A 20,635-nucleotide genomic window follows, 5' to 3' on the forward strand; every position below is an offset into this window, starting at 1 on the left:
GGAGTGGAACTGTTTAAAAGGATTAGAAGGATTAGGAAGTGTGGCCTTGTTGAAGGGAGTGTGTTACTGGGAATGGGCTTTGAGACTCCAAAAGCCCATGCCAGATCCAGTCTCTCTCTCTCTCTCTCTCTCTCTCTCTCTCTCTCTCTCTCTCTCTCTCTCTCTCTGCCTGTGGATCAGGACAGAAAGCTCTCAGCTCCAGGGCCATGCCTGCTTGCCTGCCACCATGTTCCCTGCTGTGATGATAATGGACTAACCCTGTGAAACTGTAAGTGAACCCTCAATTAAATACTTGCCTTCATCATGGTGTCTCTTCACAGCAATAGAAGAGTGACTAAGACACGGGCCCTTACTGAGAGACCAGTGAATGAGACGTTCTGGGCATTGCATTGCTTGGCATTTGAGTTTCTTTTCATGGCCTCTTTTTTCTTTAATTGATGTGATATATTTAGGAATATATATATTCCTAAATATATAAATACAGCCTGCTCAGTCTGTATAACATTATTTTATGTGTGTATTCAGGGCTAAGCCAGCCTCCACCCACAATACCCTTCTCATACCACATCCAATCTGTCTACCCAGTTAGATGCTGCCTATCCTTCTCCAGACTCTAACCCGTCAGTTTGTCTGATCATGCTCTCCATGCACCCTCCCCAACCCCCCAGACCTAGCCCACTCAGGTTCCACATCCAACACTCTGACCCAGTCTGGCCACTCTTGTCTGCACAGCAACCAACCTCTAGGCTCCACCCAGGCCCCTCTCTGCCATCCCAGGTCCCACAGGCCCCTCCCATGCCACATCCATTTGGTATTGGGTAACTGTCTTAGTTACTTTTCTATTGCCATTGACAGAACACCACAACCATGGAAACTTACAAAATATTTAATTTGGAGACCATGATTTTGGAGATCATGATTTAATTTGGTGGGGAGGGGCAGGTGGCTGAGTGAGAGCTTACATCTGATCCACAAGCATGAGGCACAGAGGGGGGGCACTAACACAGTGGCACACCTCCTCCAACAAGGCCTTGCCTCCTAATCCTTCCCAAACAGTTCCACCAACTGAGGACCAAGCATTCAAATGTGCCATCCTGTGGAGATCATTCTCATTCAAACCACCTCAGTAACAAACTGGTGTGCTCTTCTCCGGGGGAGATTCTTTGTCTCACCCCAAGCATCCCTTAGTTGCCTCATGAGTCACCCCTCCCCACCCACATTGCCATGTTTATTGGCGGTGCCCTTGCTCAGACTGTGAATCCTAACACAGCTCCTAGAAGGGCCTCAAGCTTGGGAAGAAATCATCTTCTAAGATCCTCTCACTTTCCAAAAAATGACTGTGGAGCACTCTGTGAGCTTCTGAGACCTAAGCAGGGGATTCCAGCCTGGGATTCACTCCCCATATGTGCTCGACAGAGGGAGATTCTAGGTGAGAGAGAATCCTGGGATTCCTGGCTGTGGGTCCTTGCCGGCCTGAACATCACACTGTGTTCCCAGAAGCCAGAGGAGTACAGCATGCCTGGGCCATTGGCATGCAGCAGGGGCATGGATGCTCATTCCTGTGGACTCCAGTCCCCAAACAGATGACAAGGAGTTCAGCCCCAGGCTAAGCTGGATCTCCACTCTGAGATTCAGAGAAGGAATTTCTTCACCAACATGCTAGTGAGGCATCCGGGCCCAGCTCCCAGCAGACTGCACACGCTGAATCAATTGAGTCATGGATATAATTAATTTAATGCATTTAAAAGATTTTCTGTATAGTAAACATGCCGGATGAGGGTGACCCAGTAAAGTGACTGCCTGAGAAACGCAGACGTGAGAGCGTTGAAACCGCTTCAGCAACGGCAAAGTGCTTCAGTCTCTTCCCGCTTGCTTCCTTCTTCACAGCTCACTGATGGCTGAACTTGGCCTTCCACAGTCTCCCTGGGCCGCAAAGGCACTTTCTACTGTGTCAAAGGATATTGTAGTTTTACCAATCCAAAGATAATTTTAATGAGGCCTGTGTGCAACCCAGAGCCAGGGCCAAATGGTTTCACTTTGCAGCCTTTCTTGACTGAAGGGGACCCATGAGGGCAGCAGGGACAGTGGGTGGAATTGGTGGAGGGATGGTGGGTCTGCCTGCAGTTGGGACTCTGCCAAGCCTTGGTGCTGGGGACCACAAGGGAGTAATACCCCCCCCATAATCAGTGTCACTGATAATGTGAGGATGTTGGCTCTGTAGATTTTTAAGAGTGTGTACAGGCCTGCCATTTGCTGAATTATGACTCAGACTGGTGCAGGTGTCAAGGAATTTCCCATTAGTAAGAAATTCATCTTCAAGCCCTGGAAAGCATTTTGGCCCGTCTTAGCTAATTGCTCATCAAGTAGTGATTATTTGGCTTAGATGACAGGGTGCACTTTGCAGGGGTTATAAATGAGCTTCTGCAAAGCCGTGCCAGGCGCCAGGCACTAGGCGCCAGGCAAAGGGCTGGCCTCTGGGCTTAGAGACTCAGCAAAAGGCTTCTGGGCTTGAGCAGTGCTCCGCCAGCCAGGTAGCAATGGGTGTCAGGAACTCATCCTACCATCAAGAAGCAAAGCAGAGGACAGCTGAAGCAGCCTTGTCCATCCTTCCTCTCCAAGGCTGAGCAGATAATGTGCACAGTGAGGGAAGTGGGGAGAGGCTCCTCTGCTAACCCAGAAGCTCATATACCCCAAGCTAGTCCTGAATTTGCTATGTATTGATGAATAACTTAGAATTTCTGGCCCTTCTGCCACTCACTCCCAAGTGCTGTGATTACAGGCCTATGCTACGATTTGTGCTATACATGATTCTGAGGATTGAACTCAGGGCTTTCACACTGGGTGAGCACTGTAACCGAGCCACACCCCCAGTCTGGGAAGCCCTTTACTCTCAATATGTTTAAGGCTCTAGATATGTAGGCTGGTCTCAAGTTCACAATCCTCCTGCCACCACCTCCTAAGTGCCTGGATTACAGACATGTGTCACCATGCCTGGATTTTAGTAAGTTTTATATAATGGGCTCTGGGTGTGATTTTATAAGTGGTTCTGAGGATAAAGGCATCTCTTTAAGCCACACTTTGAGGAAAGTGGCTACAGTTTCCAGCTTGAATCTAGGCTGTGCTGTAAAAACGTACTTGCCAACAACTACACAGAGCCTTCACATCTGAACGTGGGAGGGGATGTCCCCATTTAGATCCGTCCACCTATGGATTTTGGAAACCAACTCCCCTCCAGCAGACTCAGAGCCTTCCCTCCAGCAGACTCAGAGCCTTCCCTCCAGCTGGGGAGTGACTGCTGGGCAACAGCTTACATTAGAATCAGCTGGAGAGTTGTTTAAGGACCTAGTGTCTAGAGACTCAGTCAATGAACCTAACAGTCAATCAGCTAATGCTGAACACACTCTGAGAATGGCTGGCCTATGAGAGTTATTGCTGCCAACTCTAGAGTCAAGTCCCAACTGACCTCCCCAGACCTACCATTGCCCCCACTCAAGGTTCTGTCTCAGATGGCCGTACCCTCCTCTAGTCAAGCCCCACCTTCCCTGTTACTCAGTTTCCAACTGGTCAACCAGCTTGAGTGCCTCGTGCTTGCATACTTCTCAAATGCTGCCTCTTTTGAGACGCTGTCCCTGAATTTTTTACATAGGTCAAGAACACCCTTGTAGGCTGGAGGAGTTTCCCCCTGTGCCAAATGCTTTTAACTTTTCCATGCCAGCTTTGTTTAGGTCCCACCCTATATCTACACCGCTGCACACACTCTCAGCTCCTGTAAGACCTGCCTGACATACCGCCAGCCACCTGAAAACATCTTCCAAACCCAATGTTTAAGAAATGCACGATCCTTCCTCTCATCTCATTGTACTACCCCATGGTGGACTGATCTCTAATTGATTGAGTTCAACAGAACACAGGATAGCACTTTCATCCATTCACTACTTCAGGCAAAGTTCCTGTATTTGCTAGGAAGACGAGAGACAGGGCAGTCAGAGTACCATGTCCATCTCCAGAAGGCAATGCCATGCAGTCACGAAGACCTAGACCCACACTCAAGTCCCAGCTCCTCCTCTGGTTAGCTGCCTATGACAAAGCTGTGAGCTCAGGGCTGGCCATTTCAACAGGTATAATACAGCACCTGCTCTCATGGGACCTAAACAACAGGACTACTAGGGACAGTAGCAACAGCTGGGCTTTCCTGGGTTCCAGCACTAGACATACACGATGGGATAGAAGCTATACAATGCCCAGGGTCCAGGGATGGCATGGAACCCCTGGGTGAATGTTCGGGAACTATTGAGTTTTATCAGGGCTAATTTTCCAGTGTGCATGCCAGGCATGCATTACCGTCTGCGTTTCCCCAGAGAAAAACTTGAAGCTTAGATCAGGTACTCCTCCCAATCAGTATTAGCAGTTGCCACACCAAGGACTTTTCTGGCTTGTACTGGAGATTGGGGACTAAGGGCTCTGGGAATGTTGGGCAAGCATTCAAACCCAGAGCTATGTTCCTGGGACTCTTTTTGCTTTTGGTTTTGCAATGGTCTCAATTAGTTCGTCAGGTTGGTCTTGAACTTACTCTGTAAGGCAGGCAGGTCTTGAACTTGAGACCTTTTTGCCTCAGCTTCTCAAGTAGCTGGGATTACAGGGCTGCACCTCCAGGCCAAACACAAGGACTAATCTTTGTTAACTACTTTGCAAACAGAGGCATTGTTTCTATTTTGTGAATGAAAAGTCTGTAGTTCAAAGAAGGCCACTCCACTCATAAGTAAAGACACAGGGTGACACAGTGTACCTACCCTTGTAGACACCTATCCTTTCTTATTGGTGAGTCATGGAGGTATTTCCCCAGTGAAAGAGCCTACCCACCCCACACCTCCTTTCAATATTCCTAGGACGGTCCTTCTATTACCTAGAGAAGAAAGCACACATCAACAGGGGCATAGCAGCCCCTCTTTTGGCCTTGTATGACCCCCAAAGGCACTAAGGAAACAGCCCATGAGACTTGGGAACTGACCGTGACCCCGAAGAAGTTGGTTTCGTTCATGGCATTGAGGATAATCCTGCCCAGCGTGTGGTCTGTGTAGTTGAAGTCCTGGATCCGCTGGTGCCTGCTACTGGCATGCAGGGTCTCCATGGCTCTCTGCAGTGTCTTGGCAATGACCCAGATGCCATCATAGGCATACCCATGGAACTTGCTGGGCCCCACACCTGAGCGCTTGCTGTTGTATTCTCTTTCATATTGCTGTGGAGTCTAGAAGAGCAATGGGATGGGGGAGATCAAGTTACCGTAGGCACACCAGGTATACTGATACTCTTCCAAGTCCGCTGTGTGCCCATCACAATGCTAGGCTCACCGTCCATCCTGTCACTTAATTCTATAATGATTTCCAAATGGCAGCCATTCTAGAAGTGGACACTGACTTGGTTAGGTCACAGAGTCAGTGAATGACAGGGCTGATATAGCCCTGACTGCCTGGAAGACTAAACATAGGGTGTAATGCAACCTAACTCTGGATCCCCCATGTTTGCAGGGCTTGGGTCTGGAGAACTCCTGGGAGCCCACTTACCAGGCCTAGACATTGAAGCTATATCAAGTCAACAAAATATTCAATGAATTGTTTTCAATTTCCTACCAAAAATAGACATGCCTTCCAAATGATCTAAAAGACAGAATTTGAACTCAGCACTGGGGCTCCTCAGAACTTCTGGCCAGACAGTGCATAGAGAAAGTCAGCCTTGCTGGGGCAGTCCAGCCATTCCCTCCCCTCCCCTCCCCTTCCTTCTCCTCCTTTCCCTTCCCTTCCCTTTCCTTCCCACTGTCTTCAGCCTGAAGCTCATGGGCTCTCTCTGTCCTTTGCCCTCAGCCTCAGGGACCTCTGACCACTCAATAGTTGGTCATCTCTAAGAACTGGAGCCAAGTAAGGCCACAGGTTCCCAGGCTCTGGAAATGGCTCTAGGACTTGGGCAAGGAATTCAGAGCATGGGCTAGGAGATGGGTCCAACATTTTACCTTCTGATAAGATACCGCCATCTACAAAAAAGTTCACAATCCAGACCATGTGATTAAGTCACAAAAAGTATCGCACAGCCCCTCAATGTTTTAAGCTTCTGACTGATTCTGTGTTGGCTGCATTCATAGCTGTCCTTGGCTGGGTATAGGATGGATATACCAGGTTGAGATTCTAGAAGGTTCTAGTTCTGTGTTCACAGCCCTGTGGATTCTGAGCCCTGCAGGGCCCTGTAAGGCCCTCTAGGAACATATGCTCTGAGGCAGATCCAAGCAAGCACAATCTGTGCCTTCTACTTGCCCCTTCAAAGCTCCATAGGATCTGTGAGTAGATTGACACTGAACCACAGATTGTCCCCAACTCCTTGCTGAATTCTATAAAAGAATCCACTGGTGACATTAGCATCTTGATTGGCCACAAAGTCCTGAAGTTACTCTTTTACTCCAGGACCTGAGTTTGTCCTTCTACATGATGCCACCTGGGGAACCCTGGACCTCAGTCTCTTCCATGGATCATTCTCAAATTCCTTCCAACCTCCTCAGTGGGAAACGTTATCACAGCCACCTGGGGAAACCCTCTGAGGGTTCCTGATCAGTTAACACTCAGAAGGGGCCTTAGAGACAGTCAACACACCCAATGTCCCTGTGCCACCTGATGGGCCAAGCGATGCAGAGGTTGGTATGACAGTGTCTCCATCCTGTTGCTGCTCTCTGGCCGTGGCTTGCACAACTGTCCCTGGCCAGTAGGCAGGGAAGGTGGATCTGCACAATCAAAGGTCAAGGGGTTTTACATGCATGGAACCCACCATGCTGAGAAGTAGGGTCTCTGGTACAGTCACCCAGGCAGATATACAAGACCCCAGAACAGGTGCTTCCTATTGTGACCCTGCGGGATTTCTGTTTGTGCCAGTGGAGCATGTCCAGCAATGAGCCCATAGTCTTCCCTCTAGTCTCAGGCTCTTCTGGAAACCCAAGATGTCTCTACCTGTCACTCATCCCCATCCACCACTTCCCTACTTGTCTCCCTAACTCCAAGCAGAACTGACGTCAGCTCCTGGGAGACCAGGGCTTTGGGCCAGCTTAGCTTCTGCATCCATACCTCACACACTGAACCATCTCACATCCCTGTGTGTCCTGACCTCTGTCCAGGCAGGACTACAAAGTGCCAGCACCTCTATGGCCAAGTGCAGTCTTCCTGGGGAGCTACCCAGCATGAGGAGCTCTCTCTTTTTCTAGCCCTCCAGGTGCTGAGGTCACATGGATTTCCCTCATACCCCAGGGCTTTCACACTGGTTATGTCCATCGGAAAACTCCCCCAACTCAGAACACGACATAGCATCATGTCACTGGAACAACCCTCCTGAGCTGGAGTCTATTCTTTCTAGCACTCCACTCCTGAGTGGCCTGTTGGTTGGTCTCTGTTTTTTCATGCTGGCATTGGCACCCAAGGGTCGGGACATAGTGTGTTTCAGTCGCTGAGTGGTCCCCAGAATCACATGATACATACATAGGACTCAGCTGTGCTGTCTGCTAAATGCAGGGACTTACCTATGTCCACACCACAGGGATAAATGCAGGGACACACCTATGTACACACCATGGGGATAAATGCAGGGACACACCTATGCATACACCACAGGGATAAATGCAGGGACACACCTATGCATACACCACAGGGATAAATGCAGGGACACACCTATGCACACACCATGGGGATAAATGCAGGGACACACCTATGCATACACCACAGGGATAAATGCAGGGACACACCTATGCACACACCACAGGTATAAATGCAGGGACACACCTATGCACACACCACAGGGATAAATGCAAGGACACACCTATGCATACACCACAGGTATAAATGCAGGGACACACCTATGCATACACCATGGGGATAAATGCAGGGATACATCTATGCCAACGCCACAGGTATAAATGCATGGACACACCAATGTAAACATCACAGGCGTAAATGAGGGACATGCCTCTGCACACACTATGGAGATAAATGATGCTCCCTGATATTGAAAGGTGCCATGCTGCTGTGTCTGAAAGCACCTGTTTCCCAGCATCCTCAATAATAGGTGTTTTAATAAGAAACATTGTCAGTTTGCCAAGAAAACATATTATATTCTCTTACTTTAAAATTTTATTTCTAGTAGAATGAGCTCCTTTCAAATAATGACTAAAAGTTGTTTTTACTTCTGAGGTAAATTTCTTTATACCACATTACTGCTGTGATGGCCTGATCTTTCAGTCAATTGTTTTAAATCATCTTGCTCTTTTTCCAGTTTTTTATTGCTTGGTTCTCTCCCTCTCTCTGTGCTCATGTGTGTGTGTGTGTGTGTTCATGCCAATACTGTAGCCATGTTTGCTGAGCACTGATCTCCATGCACAGAATGGCAGGCATTATACCACAGAGATACCTCCACCACTCCATCCCTCCACACAATCAGGCCTTGAGTTTGGAAGCCTCTGATCTCAACCTCACAAGTGCTGGGGCTACTAACCTGGGCTATCATACACAGATTAAAAAAAAAATTAAATGTGATTTGGGTCTACATGATGGTTAGTGTTGTGTATCAACTTGACAACATCTAGAATCGCCTGGCAAATGGGCCTCTAGGCATGCCTGGGAGGATGTGAGAGGATCATCTATCTTAGCTGGGGTGGGAGCACTCCCTGGGTCTGTGTATAAAATGGAGAGGTTGGGCTGAGTGTGTGTTCATTGCTTTCTTCTCCTGACAGCTGCCTCGAGCCCCTGCTGCTGTGGCTTTCCCACTATGATGGACTATGCCCTGGGACTCTGAGCCAAGATACACCTTTCCCTCTAAGTGGCTTTTTTCGGATATTTTGTCACAGTAGCCAGAGAAAAACGAAGACTCTATTTCTGGTTGTTAAGTTAGCTCTTAGATATTTTTAGAAGTGTGTAAATCTACCTAGATGAGTATTCCTATTATTATTATTGTTATTATTATTATTTTGTTTCTTCAGGCAGGGTTCAGGCTGTCCTGGAACTTGCAAGCATAAGAGGAATGAGACCCTCTCACTTCTGTCTTCTTGACTATCCTTCCCTACATGCACACAAGGTGGGACACCTGTGTCAGTTAGCTTTCTGTGACTATAACATGATATCTGAGTTCATAACCTTAAGAAAAGAACGGTTTCTTTTGGTTCACTTTGGAAGTTTCAGTTGGTGATTGGCAGGCCCCACTTCTGTTCTGTGGTGTGGTAGCTCATCAGTAGAGGGAGTGTGGTCAACAAAGCCACTAACCTCATCAGGTAGAGGGGGTGTGGTCAACAAAGCCACTAACCTAATCAGGTAGAGGGAGTATGGTCAACAAAGCCACTAACATCATCAGGTAGAGGGGGTGTGGTCAACAAAGCCACTAACATCATCAGGTAGAGGGGGTGTGGTCAACAAAGAAACTAACCTCATCAGGTAGAGGGGGTGTGGTCAACAAAGCCACTAACCTCATGGATCAGGGGTCAAGAAGAAAGAGGAAAGAGACTATGTCCCATACTTCCCTTACAGGGCAGGTCTCCAGTGACCTAATAATTTCCCACTAGGCCTTAACTCCCAAAGGTTCTATAATGTCCCAATAGTACCCTCCTGGGAACCAAGTCTTTAACACACATGTATTGAGACCATGACAACATCCATCTAGAATTCCACTTACTCTACCCAACGGCTCAGTCATATGATATTTTAGACAGCACCCTAAGTTGTCTGGGATCCTCTAAAAGTCAGGGGTTGTCACAGTTCAGGTAAAAATATACCCTATTCACTCACATACTTTGCTCACATATTCTGACACATGGTCCCTAGATGGCAGCTCTGTTTTGGGAGGCTGTGGGAAACTGTGGGAGGTGGTGCTTCTCTGTAGGAAGTGAATGGCTAGGGGGTGGGCTTTGTGGGTTATAGCTTTGCCCACTTCCAGTTCAGGCCTCTCTCTGTGTTTCCTGGTGGGCAGCCAAGAGATGAACAAGCAAGACCACAGGCTCCCACCATCGCTGCCACAAACCACTCTGGCTGCCATGCCTTCCCCACCATGATGGACTGTGTTCCCTCAAACTGTCAGACAAAATACATCTCCCCTTAAGTTCCTTCTTGTCAGGTGTGTGGTCATAGCAACGAAAGAGAGACGACTGCAGGGTGGGATAGAGGCCTGAAGTGAACAGGCCCAGGGTGGCCTCCACAGGAGCTCACTGCCTACATGTTTCCACTTTCTTTATATAGTGTGTGTGTGTGTGTGTGTGTGTGTGTGTGTGTGTGTGTGTGTGCATGCACCTGCACCTGCATCTGTGTGTAAGGACCATAAAAGGACTGAGATTATACAGCTTATTTGACTTGGCCTTGGGACCAACACAGGCCTCTATATCTACTTTTTATGTGAATCACTTACAAATCTCCATTTTTATCTACTTTATTTTTCTTCTTCTATTGTTGTTGTGGGAGATGAGGAGCATGGTCATGGGGACAAAGGGTCTGGCTGCCCACGGTGTCTCTTTGAGCAGAGGTTTGGGATAGGACTGGATGTGGGTCTTGCCTCTTTCCTACTACATCACGTCCGAGGCCATTTACCATTCCTCCCAGGTGATGCTAGGCCATCTGGAGGACAAGTTCTCATGATTTCCAGAGACAAGGAATGTCTACACTCAAGCTGGCCTCTATTGTTCAGCTGGCAAGGCATCCTGGCTGTTGTTCTTCTAGAGGTTATGTTTATCACAAAGGGGGAGAAATTTCTGAGAAATAAATTTGCATAGATGGTTCCCCTTAATCACAGTCTGGATTTCGGTGTTTTGAGAGGCAGTTTTTAGGGCTCAGAACATATTTCCCTCTGAAAATGTGTTATAAAGAGTGGTTGAGCTCCAAGGCTAGCCTGCATGGGCTTGCAGAGGTAACAGGTGGCTCAGCACCGTGAGTTTGTGATTCCAGCAGAACCATGCTGGCACGGTTAATAAAGATCATCTGAGTGACAGGATGTAGACTCGCCCATGTTTATAAGGGTGGGAAGAGGACAGCACTATGCCATAGGCTGGAGTCCTGGCTTGAGTAAAAAGGAAGGCGTGAGTGAGCTAAGCAGCAGAGTGTTCATCTCTCTCTGCTTCCTGGCTGCAGATGTGATGCGAATGGCTGCCTTAAACTCTTGTTACCATGACTTCCCTGCTGTGATGGGCTGACCCCGCACTGCCAGCCACAGAAACCCTTCCTCCTTCCTTGAGTTGCTTTTGCCATGCATTGCTTCCTGGGAGAATCAAGCCTTGCAGACTGAAGAGAGGGGCAAGGACACACCTTCCTTCATGCTCTGATGCCTACCTCTCCCTGGGGGATGTTTGGTTCACAGGGCTTCATTGATGTACTTCCTACACTGCCTCCCACACTCCAGTGATGCTGGTCCCTAGGGTGGCTTAAATGTGAATGCAGGGCTGCTTGTGTTTCCTCATCAGGGAAGGAGTCCAGTTAGATGTGTGCAGTTTTTAAATGTCAGCTTTGAAATATGCACAGACTATGAAGGTCCTCCTACAACTGTTGTTGGGACCTCTCAACAGAAAGTTCCCAGTATTTTCTGAGTCCCTTCCTAACTGAGGTGGTTCTGGGTCCAAAGGTGGCATCTGTCTCCTCCTGGTAACTCTTTTTCAGCAAGCTTCAGGACCTTGCAGAGCCACTGAAAACATGTCTGCTCCTTCTCAAACCATGCAGCTCCCCATAGAGCAAAGGACAGGGACATCCCTTCCGCCAATGACATTCTCCTGCCAAGCTGAATAGTTTTAGTTTGGAGTTCTGTGACTGTGATGAAAAACTCCTGTCTGACCAAAGAGCCCGCGAAAAGAACAGAGAACAATATCCATTACAAAAATAGCTTCTTAAAACAAAGAACAGCTTCTTTTCAGACATCAGAAAGTGAGCAGGGTTCCAGGTGGTGGCACATGTCTGGGATCCTGGCATGCAGGAGGCTGAGACAGGAAAATCATGAGCTCAAGGTCAGTCTGAGCAGCACAGCCAAGACTATCTCAAAAAAGGAGAAATAAATAAATGAATAAATAAAGACAGATAGATGGACAGACAGACAGGAAGGAAGAAAGGAAGGAAGGAAAAAAGGAGGGAAGGAAAGAAGGAAGACAGAGAGACAGACAGAAAGAAAGAAAAAAAAGAAAGGAAGAAAGGAAGGAAGGAAGAAGGAGAAAGGAAAGGCAAGAAGCCAGCTGGGACCCTAGGGACCATGTTTCATGGAGAGATGCTTTGAGGTGGTCTCAGACTCCTTGCTGAGGCGCTGGCAGGTTTGTGAGCAGGAAGTTGTCCAGCTAAGGCTAGATCAGGAAGCACTGGGCAAGGCCCTTTGGCAATCCTCTGTGGGAAGCCAGAGACTGCATTTCAGGGCTGCCTGGGCAGTGAGATGTGAACCATGAGGTTGACATGACAAGAGACATTTTCATTGAAATATTTTATAGCTACGCTGCATAAAGTGAGAGGCCACAAAACAAGGCAAAAGCACCAGAAGGGTGGGTCCTATTTAGAGTCCAGTGTCAGTCAACACCCCAGGGTTTCCAATGAGAATGCTGAAGGGCTGACCACGGGAATAAGGATAAGTTAAAACAGACTAGGCCTTGCAAAGCCAAAGCCAATAATGGAACCATCTCCACCCCGACTGTGTTAAAAAATAAGGGTTTTTTTTTTTTTCACTGAAAAGAAAGATGGTACTGTCTGGATCCGTAGCAATCTCTCACATGCATTGCACATTATTGAAGTCTATTAGTTATGACCAGAGATATAGAAAAGGAGGGGTATTAGAAATAATCCCACAAGAAATCCAACTCATGAAGTTATGAGGCTTGGACTTTCAAACTTGAAAGGCTTCTGTATTCAAGCAAATAGATGAGAAGATGTAAAACATCACCAAGGAACTGCGAGCTATAAAGGAATAAATGTAAATAGGAGAAAATAGAAATTCTAAAGATGAAAACGCAACTGCCAAAGTAACAGACTTGATGGGTGGGGGCGGCAGTGGGTTTGAGCAGCAGAAAGCAGGCAGGTGAAGCGACATAGACCAGTAGTTACTATTCAGGGGCATGGCGAGGAAGGGACAGAGAATAGAGAAGAAGCAAGAGAAACACATGGAATACCCTGGAAGTGCATATCATGGGTATGCTCTTTGTCTTGAAAGGTAAGGAAAAGAGGAGGAAAGCAGAAATGTAGAGACCTGGAATTTCCTTCCCAACACTCCTGCTCATGCAGTCATGAAGTCCTCTGGAGCCCCGTGGAGTCTAATAAAGAAAAGCACACACACATGCACGTGTGTGTTCGTGTGCACACATCACCTGATCAAAGCACACTGTTAAAAGACCAATGTGTGCTAGCTGGTTTAACAGAAATAATGGAAGCCTGGAGGGAGACAGTGACATCATGAAGCTGGAAGGGAACAACAAGTGAACTAGCGGCTACCCCTTGGTAAGAAAACACTCTGAATTAAAGGTGAAGCAAAGGGCACTTAACGCAGCTAGGAGTGGGGAGAATGTGCCTGGTAGAGGACAGCTTAAGAAGAATCAGGAGAGATTCTTCAGGCAGAAAGAGAATGGCCTTAAACAGAACAGAAATGCTAGAAAGACGTGCATGTAGGAAAGTACACACACATGAAAGCCAACATCTGGCCAAGAACACTCTAGAAGACCTTAATGAAGATTAGAGATTGCAGACTCACACCCACAGACGCCAGGCTGTGTCTTATATCTTTCTTGATCAAGATGGCCTGACCAGTGGCATAAAGACAGACAGGCCATAGAAGACAGTGGGCAGTACAGAGATGGGCCACCCTGTGCGGGTGCCAGGTTCATGATGGGAGTCATACAGCATGGCTTGAGAGGAGGGCAGCAAGGGCCCTCTCACTAAATGGTCCCAGTCAATTACTTGTCATGTGGAAGACAAAGCAAATATTGATTTTTACTGTAGACATACATATAATCATTTTCATGCACATTTGATATTTAACATGATTCAGAACAAAACTACAGGATAAGGTAGAAGGCTTAACGGCCTAACTGGGTGAGCTAAGAAGGGCAAAATGCAGCGCTGAACACCTACTGAGCACTAAAATGAAGAATTTCTATCCATCAAAAGACACCAAGAGAGTGAGAGGTAAGTCACAAGGGGGGTGGTGGAGAGAAAAGTCTCTCATAGACGTCTCAAGGGAGAACACAGAGGGGATTTCTATCTCTGGGCCACTAGTGAGCCAGCAAAAAACAAAGAACAAAAGAAAGAAAGAAACAAACAGAAAAGTCAACAACAGCCAGGCAGGGATTCAGTAGAAAAGCGGGTGAAAGACCCCAAAAGACAATGACAAAAGAGGCTAAAACCAAACAGAAAAGACAGGAGAGAATGGGTGGTGACAGCTTAGTAAGATTACTGGCTGTGCAAGCACCGGGACTCTAGTTTCATCCCCTACATAAAACCTTGGATGTGGTGATGCCTACTTATTATAATCTCAGCCCTGGGCAGGCAGAGGCAGGCAGTCCTGCTGGTCACCTAGTCTATCCTATTCGGTGAATTCCGGGCCCACAGGAGACCCTGCCTCAAAGGAAGTGGGTAACACACACCTGAAGTTGCTGCCTTGACTCCACCCGCACACCCTCACACACAGGTGTACGCACACATGAAAAAGACTCGATGGAATGTCCAATTCCATCGGTGCAAAGTAAAACTAAAGTGCGATGCCACGTCCCACCCACTAGCTTGGCTAAAATTAAAAAGCTGACAGCACCAAGTGCTCACAAACCTGTGCACAGAGTGGAAGTCCCCCTCACTGCTGGTGGGCGTGTGAGTTAGTGGATCCACTTTAAAAAGCTGCTTGGCAGCATCTGCGAGAGCCAACAGATGCCCATTTTGTGACTCAGAAGTTCCACCAGACTCCACACCCAAGATCAGGGCGAGCAAGCATCCATCACAGCACAGCAGATAGACAGGAGCAAATCAGAAAAATGCACAGAAGAGCCCCACCCAGAGAAGCACAAAGCAGTTCTCAGAAATGAGAGGGGGAAAATGCAAAATCACAGGATTCCTAGACTGAACAACTCTATGACTAACATGTGCGTTTTCCAGACTTTGATTTTCAGTCAGTACAATCCCAGTAACAGCTGGAGTAGGTCTGTGTGCAGATGACGCGGTCAAACAACACGGAAATTTAAGAGCACTTGCTGCAGGTGAGGGACATCAAAAGCACACAATCACTCAGAGATGCACACTGGTAAGATTTCTAAACTGAGCTGTCCTCATGTCTGCTCAAGGCAGGATGGGGGGATTGGAGGGTCATATCGTGGAATACTATGCAACACGGAACATGGAACACCTTCGGCATCACTAACTCAGATATATTACAGGGAAGAGGAAAGGCCCACAAGACTTCACACAAGCCAAGAGCAGCTGTCTGTAGGAGTTAGAGAGTGGCTGCCGTTTGTAGTGGTGTTGTCTGGGAAGGACATAAGGATAACTTTGTACTGTCCGGAAAATCTATAGCAGTCTCACTGCCCTAATCCCACAGTTCTGGCTGTGAGCTTTTCCCCATGAACCTCCTGCCACAGTATTCGACCTGAATGTTAATGAGCACCTTCTGTGTGTTGGGTACAGACTGAGACATTCCCACTGTGCTGCCTCAAGTCTTCACTGAGTTATAGAAGAGACCTTGTCACAAGTACTGCAGGTAAGAGGGGAGGTTAAACAACTCGCCCCCTGTCGATCATAGGCTCACCACGCAACAGCAAACAAGCTGTCCGCGACTTCCATGAGATAGATGGCTCAGGCTTGTGTATACAAATGTCACCTGTGGCTTCCAGGACAGCCTTGCCACAGGATCAGAGGCCTGACTCCTGTCTCTACTAATCTCAGTGTCTAGAATGGAGTCTCTCCCCCCCCCCCCCGGTGACTGTCCCCTCAATCCTACTGGGCACAGGAGCCTCTCCATAGGTGTGTTGGTTGGCTTTTGTCAACTTGATATAAGCTCAGGCCATCTGGAAAGAGGGATGACCTTCAGTTGAGAAAATGCCTCCATCAGATTAATCTGTAGGTGATTTTCTGTGGTGCATTTTCTTGGTTGCTGATTGATGTGTGTGTGTGTGTGTGTGTGTGTGTGTGTGTGTGTGTGTGTGTGTGCACGCAGTCTACTGTGGGTGCTGCCCCTGGAAAGTGGTCCTCGGCCGGATAAGAAAGCAGGCTAAGGATGCCAGGGGAGCAAGCCAGGCAGCACCACTCCCCAGGGCTTCTATTTCAGTTCTGCCTCCCAGTTCCTGCCCTGGGTGATGACGTCATGCTTTCAGATGGCATCAAGACTCTTCTGAGGCATCAACTACCCAACTTAGCATCAGAGGGCTCCTGAGGACCTTTATGGCTTTCACTGCCTAAGGCTTGGTTTGGTTAATATCCTGTCTGCCTCTGGGATTTCTTTTTTCCCCTTAGTTTTTGCATTTTCCTCAAACTTCACTATTTTTAAGTTAAAATATAGTATACTCTGGTTCCAAGACTCTTAATAACTTGCAAACTTTGACACCCATAAAAATAACATTTACCCAAATGAGAGTTATTTCTGTACATTCCTCAATGTCTCACTTATTTTTTTCTGAGCACATAGATTTCGATAGGAAAATATTTCTTCCAGAATTTTCTAGCCAGGTGCCAACATGATCTAAAGAGCTGTTTACAAAACCTGTCCTAATGATTTGCTAGGTTTTTGACAAACCAATAAATCACTGTGGAGAGGTGGCTCTGATTGGGATTAAATAATGAATAAAAACATTTATCTACACTTGGTTATGAAGCTTCCCCAGGAAATGGACTGGGCCTGTAAGAGCCTGCAGTTGAACGGAGGGGGCCATGGTGGCTCATGCCTTTAATGTCAGAATTTGAGAGTAGAGGCAGGTGAATGAAGCTCTGTGAGTTTAAGGGCCATCCTGGTTTACACAGTGAATTCCAGGCCAGCCAGGACAACATAGTGAAACCCTGTCTTAAAAACAAATAAACAAACAAGCAAGAACCAAACTCTGGGCACAGAGGGTGTCGGAGAGGCACACACCACCCGGGTGGTATGGGATTTGCTGCTGCTCAGAGGTGGGATGGTGGGTCTCACCTAGGCTGTGGCCTCTTCCTTTTTTTCTATCTTTATTTGAGACAGGATCTTATGAATGTAGCCTAGGCTGGCCTGAAACTCCTATGTAGCTTAGGCTGGCCTAGCACTTCTGAGTGCCAGGATCATAGGTATGTGACAGCAGGGCCAGCTGTGGTCATCTCTCTCATTCTGAGAGGATCAGTGGAAGTTTTCATACTGCCAGCCCCATGAGGCACCAAGGCAGGGGCATGACCCTAATGACGAAGTTTTCACCTCCAAGGACTTGGGTCCCTTGACAAAGGTCCCGCTTCCAACAATGGATGCCAGCTGCACTATAATGTCCACCATCAACCCTGCAAGCCCTGGGGGGAGGGGGTAGAGACTTGCCCTGTGGTGAAGCATGGCTGGGCCCAGCCCCAGCTGATTGGCCTGCAACATCCTCATCTTGCTGGATCCTCATGTTTTCTGGTTGGACAGGCAGCCAGCTACCCTCATTTCCAAGTATTGCTGCTCAGGGAGGTCAAGTGACTTCTTGGAGCACACAGCAACCCTGAGACACATTGTCAATTTTCACCAACAGAATAAGCCAGGTTGGCCAAGAGGGGTGAACCTCAACACTCACCTTCCCTGAGATGGTCTTGATCTGTTTGGAGCTCAGGGGCTCAAAGTCCACTCCGATGTAGCCCTCCATGGCGGCCAGGAGGCTCCTGCGCAGGCAGCGTGAAGAGTTGGCCTCCACATGCACCTGCTCCCACCACGCAGGCTCATACCAGCCTGGGATGATCCATTGGTACTTGCTGCCGAACATGCTCTCCTCGAAGGCCTGTGGGAGATGGGCAGAGAGAGACTCAGGATCAGCAGGACTTGGGATGCCAGGAGAGGGTGGGAGAGCCTTGCTTCCTCCCTGAGGGTGTGCAGACTTCTGCTGGCCCTCTCCCTCTATCATTCTAAGGACCTCAGATGGTGTTTGCACATCAGGCAGAATAAAAACAGACCCAAATAAACATAAAGGCCCAAGACCTGGAGAAACTGGGATTCTGTTTGCTGGAGGGAGAGGGAACTACTCATAGAGAAGCAGGTGGAAGGTTCTGTCAGGGCAGGTAAGAGTAGTGTGCTTCACCACGAACTTCCTGGTGAACCAAGGGAAAAGGGCACAGGTTTTCACGAAGTTCTCATCACCCACGAGGAAGAAGCGTGGCCTTTCTGGTTTTTAACCTAAAAGGAACCTTACACCAAGGATGCCATTGTAGCAAAAGGCGGGTGCCATCACTCTTTCTACAACAGGGTTCTCAAAGCTGTTTGCAGTAGGGAGACTAGCACATTGACTAAAGAGTCCTTCAGCTGTGTCCTCTACAGAGTCATCTGACATTACCAGACTTTCAATGCCACCCACCCCCACCCCCACAGACATGGTGCTTCCAATGATGAAACCTTAGCTCATTCTTCTAGTGACTACACTCTAATTGTGCCCCAGCCAGAGTTTTGGTGGCGGGCACAGAGAATCCATCTTTCACAAGCATAACAAATTCACAGCTGGACAAAAGCAAGCAGCAGCTGGGGGCCCTCTGGTGAACAGGGTTCAGCTTCAGAAACATTGTTTACAGGAAGATAATGCAGGGTTCTGCCCAAGAATAAGACTTGGGTGTTTTGTTTTGGAGATAGAGTCTCACTGGGAAGCCTGGGCTGGTCTTGAACTTGTGATCCCAGAGTGCATCAGGGATGACAAGTGGTACCATCATTCTGGGAGGGACTAGACTTGTGAACAGGAGGAATTCCCCAAAACCTCAGTCACTCCATCAATGGCAGGTGCTGTATGAGTCCAGTCTCTTGTTTGCTGCCTGTGGCTGCCTGCACACACAGTCTGGCTAGCTGATGTATGCCGTTACCTCCCTGTGCAGATGGAGACTGCCTAGCTAAAGGTGAGGAATTTCCCTAAATACAGGCACCGAGAAAAAGGTGCATGATTCTAGGGTCACATTCCTCTTTCTGGAAGCTTCCTTGATCTTGAAGGCTCCCCTGTTTATAGGAGGGAGGCACTGGGAACAAGGGATCAATGCAAGGCCCTGTTCTGACACTAGGGGCTGTTACCAGTACCTGGGCTGTGAGCTGCACAGTGTACAGGAGGCAGCAGGGTAGGGTAGCTGTGTGTGGAGACCCCATGGTCTCTCTAGGTTGCTCCTTGAGGAACTTTCCAGAAGACAGAAGCCTGGTTCATGGGGAAGGCAGTGCCGATGCTCATGGCCTGAAGCCCTTTCAACCACGCTGTCCTAGCTCCCAGCTACTGACCCTCCTGTCTTCTCCTCTGCCATCTTCCTCCTCTGGGCAACCAAGGGTCATGGGGCCCTTGACCCTTATCATTCTACAAAAGTCCTGCTCATTTCCTTATTGCCTGTCCCTGAGTCCCTTGCTTTTTTCCCCGTGGAGCGCAGAACCACAGGCAGGGTCAAGCATCCACAGACAGGCTCACAGGAAGGGCGTGGCCTGGCTCAGTCACCCTGGTCACTGTCAGGTGGGAGTGGCCATGTGTGTTGGGGGGAGGGCTTCAGTGCTAGTCCCAGCATGAAGAGCCACTGTGTGGGATACCAAGCACTTTGGAGATGGAGGGTGGGGCTGTGTCTGTTTCCCTGGGACCTCCAGGGCTAACCCAGGGCCAGGATACAGAGGGCGCCTGCGCTGGGCAGTTTACGTCAACTTGACACCAGCTAAAGTCTTCTGAGGGACAGACATTGATTAAGAAAATGCTTCCGCAACATCAGGCTGCAAGCAATCAGTGATTGATGTGGGAGGGTCCAGCCCACTGTGGGTGGTGCTGGTGGTCCTGTGCTCTGTAAGAAAGCAGGCTGAGCTAGCCATGAGGAGCAAGCCAGTAAGCAGCATCCTCCATGGCCTCTGCAGCCGCTCCTGCCTCCAGGTTCCTGCCCGGTTTGAGTTCCTGCCCTGACTTCATTGATGATGAACTGTGCTCGACTGACGGTGGTGAGCAGTACTGACTAACACACTGTTTCTCTGCTTCCTCAACCACCCTGGCTCCGTGCATACTCTGGTGGTGGGAATGCATGTTTCTTTTGACAAAATCCAACTTTTACTTTTTATTAGGTCTCCCTTTGCCTCCCCCACTTCCAATGCAAGAGGGAATACCTCCCTTTTCTGCAAGGTCCCAGCCACAGTAATGACAGCAGAGGAACACCTGGGACAATGGCCCTACTCGGGGGTGGCTTCGGTTAAAAGCCACACCCCCATTATTGCTCACATTTTAGACAAGAGACATCAGAGACTAGAGATGTTCAGTAACCTTCCTAAGAACACACAGCTGGCAGAGGGGAACCACAGATACTGCACCTCGGCTAATGCCAGCACTGCCCAGGGCTGTATATAGATCCTGCACTGGCTTGCTCCAAGCTCAGGGACACAACACGGTGCTGCTTACCTCTGCTATGGTCTGACATCTTGGCTGCCAAAGTTGTGCTGGTCTCTGCTTGCCTCCCTATGCTCCCACTCTAGGACTAGGAGGGTCTCAAGGTCCCTGTCTATCACCTGT

General features: G+C 48.4%; 1 protein-coding gene across 1 annotated transcript in view; it reads right to left on the reverse strand.

The window, feature by feature from the left end:
* The window catches only part of Gabbr2 (gamma-aminobutyric acid type B receptor subunit 2), a 335,072-nt gene that overhangs the window by 122,734 nt on the left and 191,703 nt on the right, over window positions 1-20,635 (reverse strand). The window contains exons 6-7 of the mRNA XM_051187733.1: window positions 17,720-17,920; window positions 5,009-5,245 (exon numbers count right to left, since the gene is read on the reverse strand). Of these exons, the coding sequence (XP_051043690.1) occupies window positions 5,009-5,245; window positions 17,720-17,920 (438 nt within the window). The remainder of the gene's footprint in view (window positions 1-5,008; window positions 5,246-17,719; window positions 17,921-20,635) is intronic.

This window comes from Phodopus roborovskii, unplaced genomic scaffold (assembly GCF_943737965.1).
Source record: "Phodopus roborovskii unplaced genomic scaffold, PHOROB, whole genome shotgun sequence".
Lineage (NCBI taxonomy): Eukaryota > Metazoa > Chordata > Mammalia > Rodentia > Cricetidae > Phodopus > Phodopus roborovskii.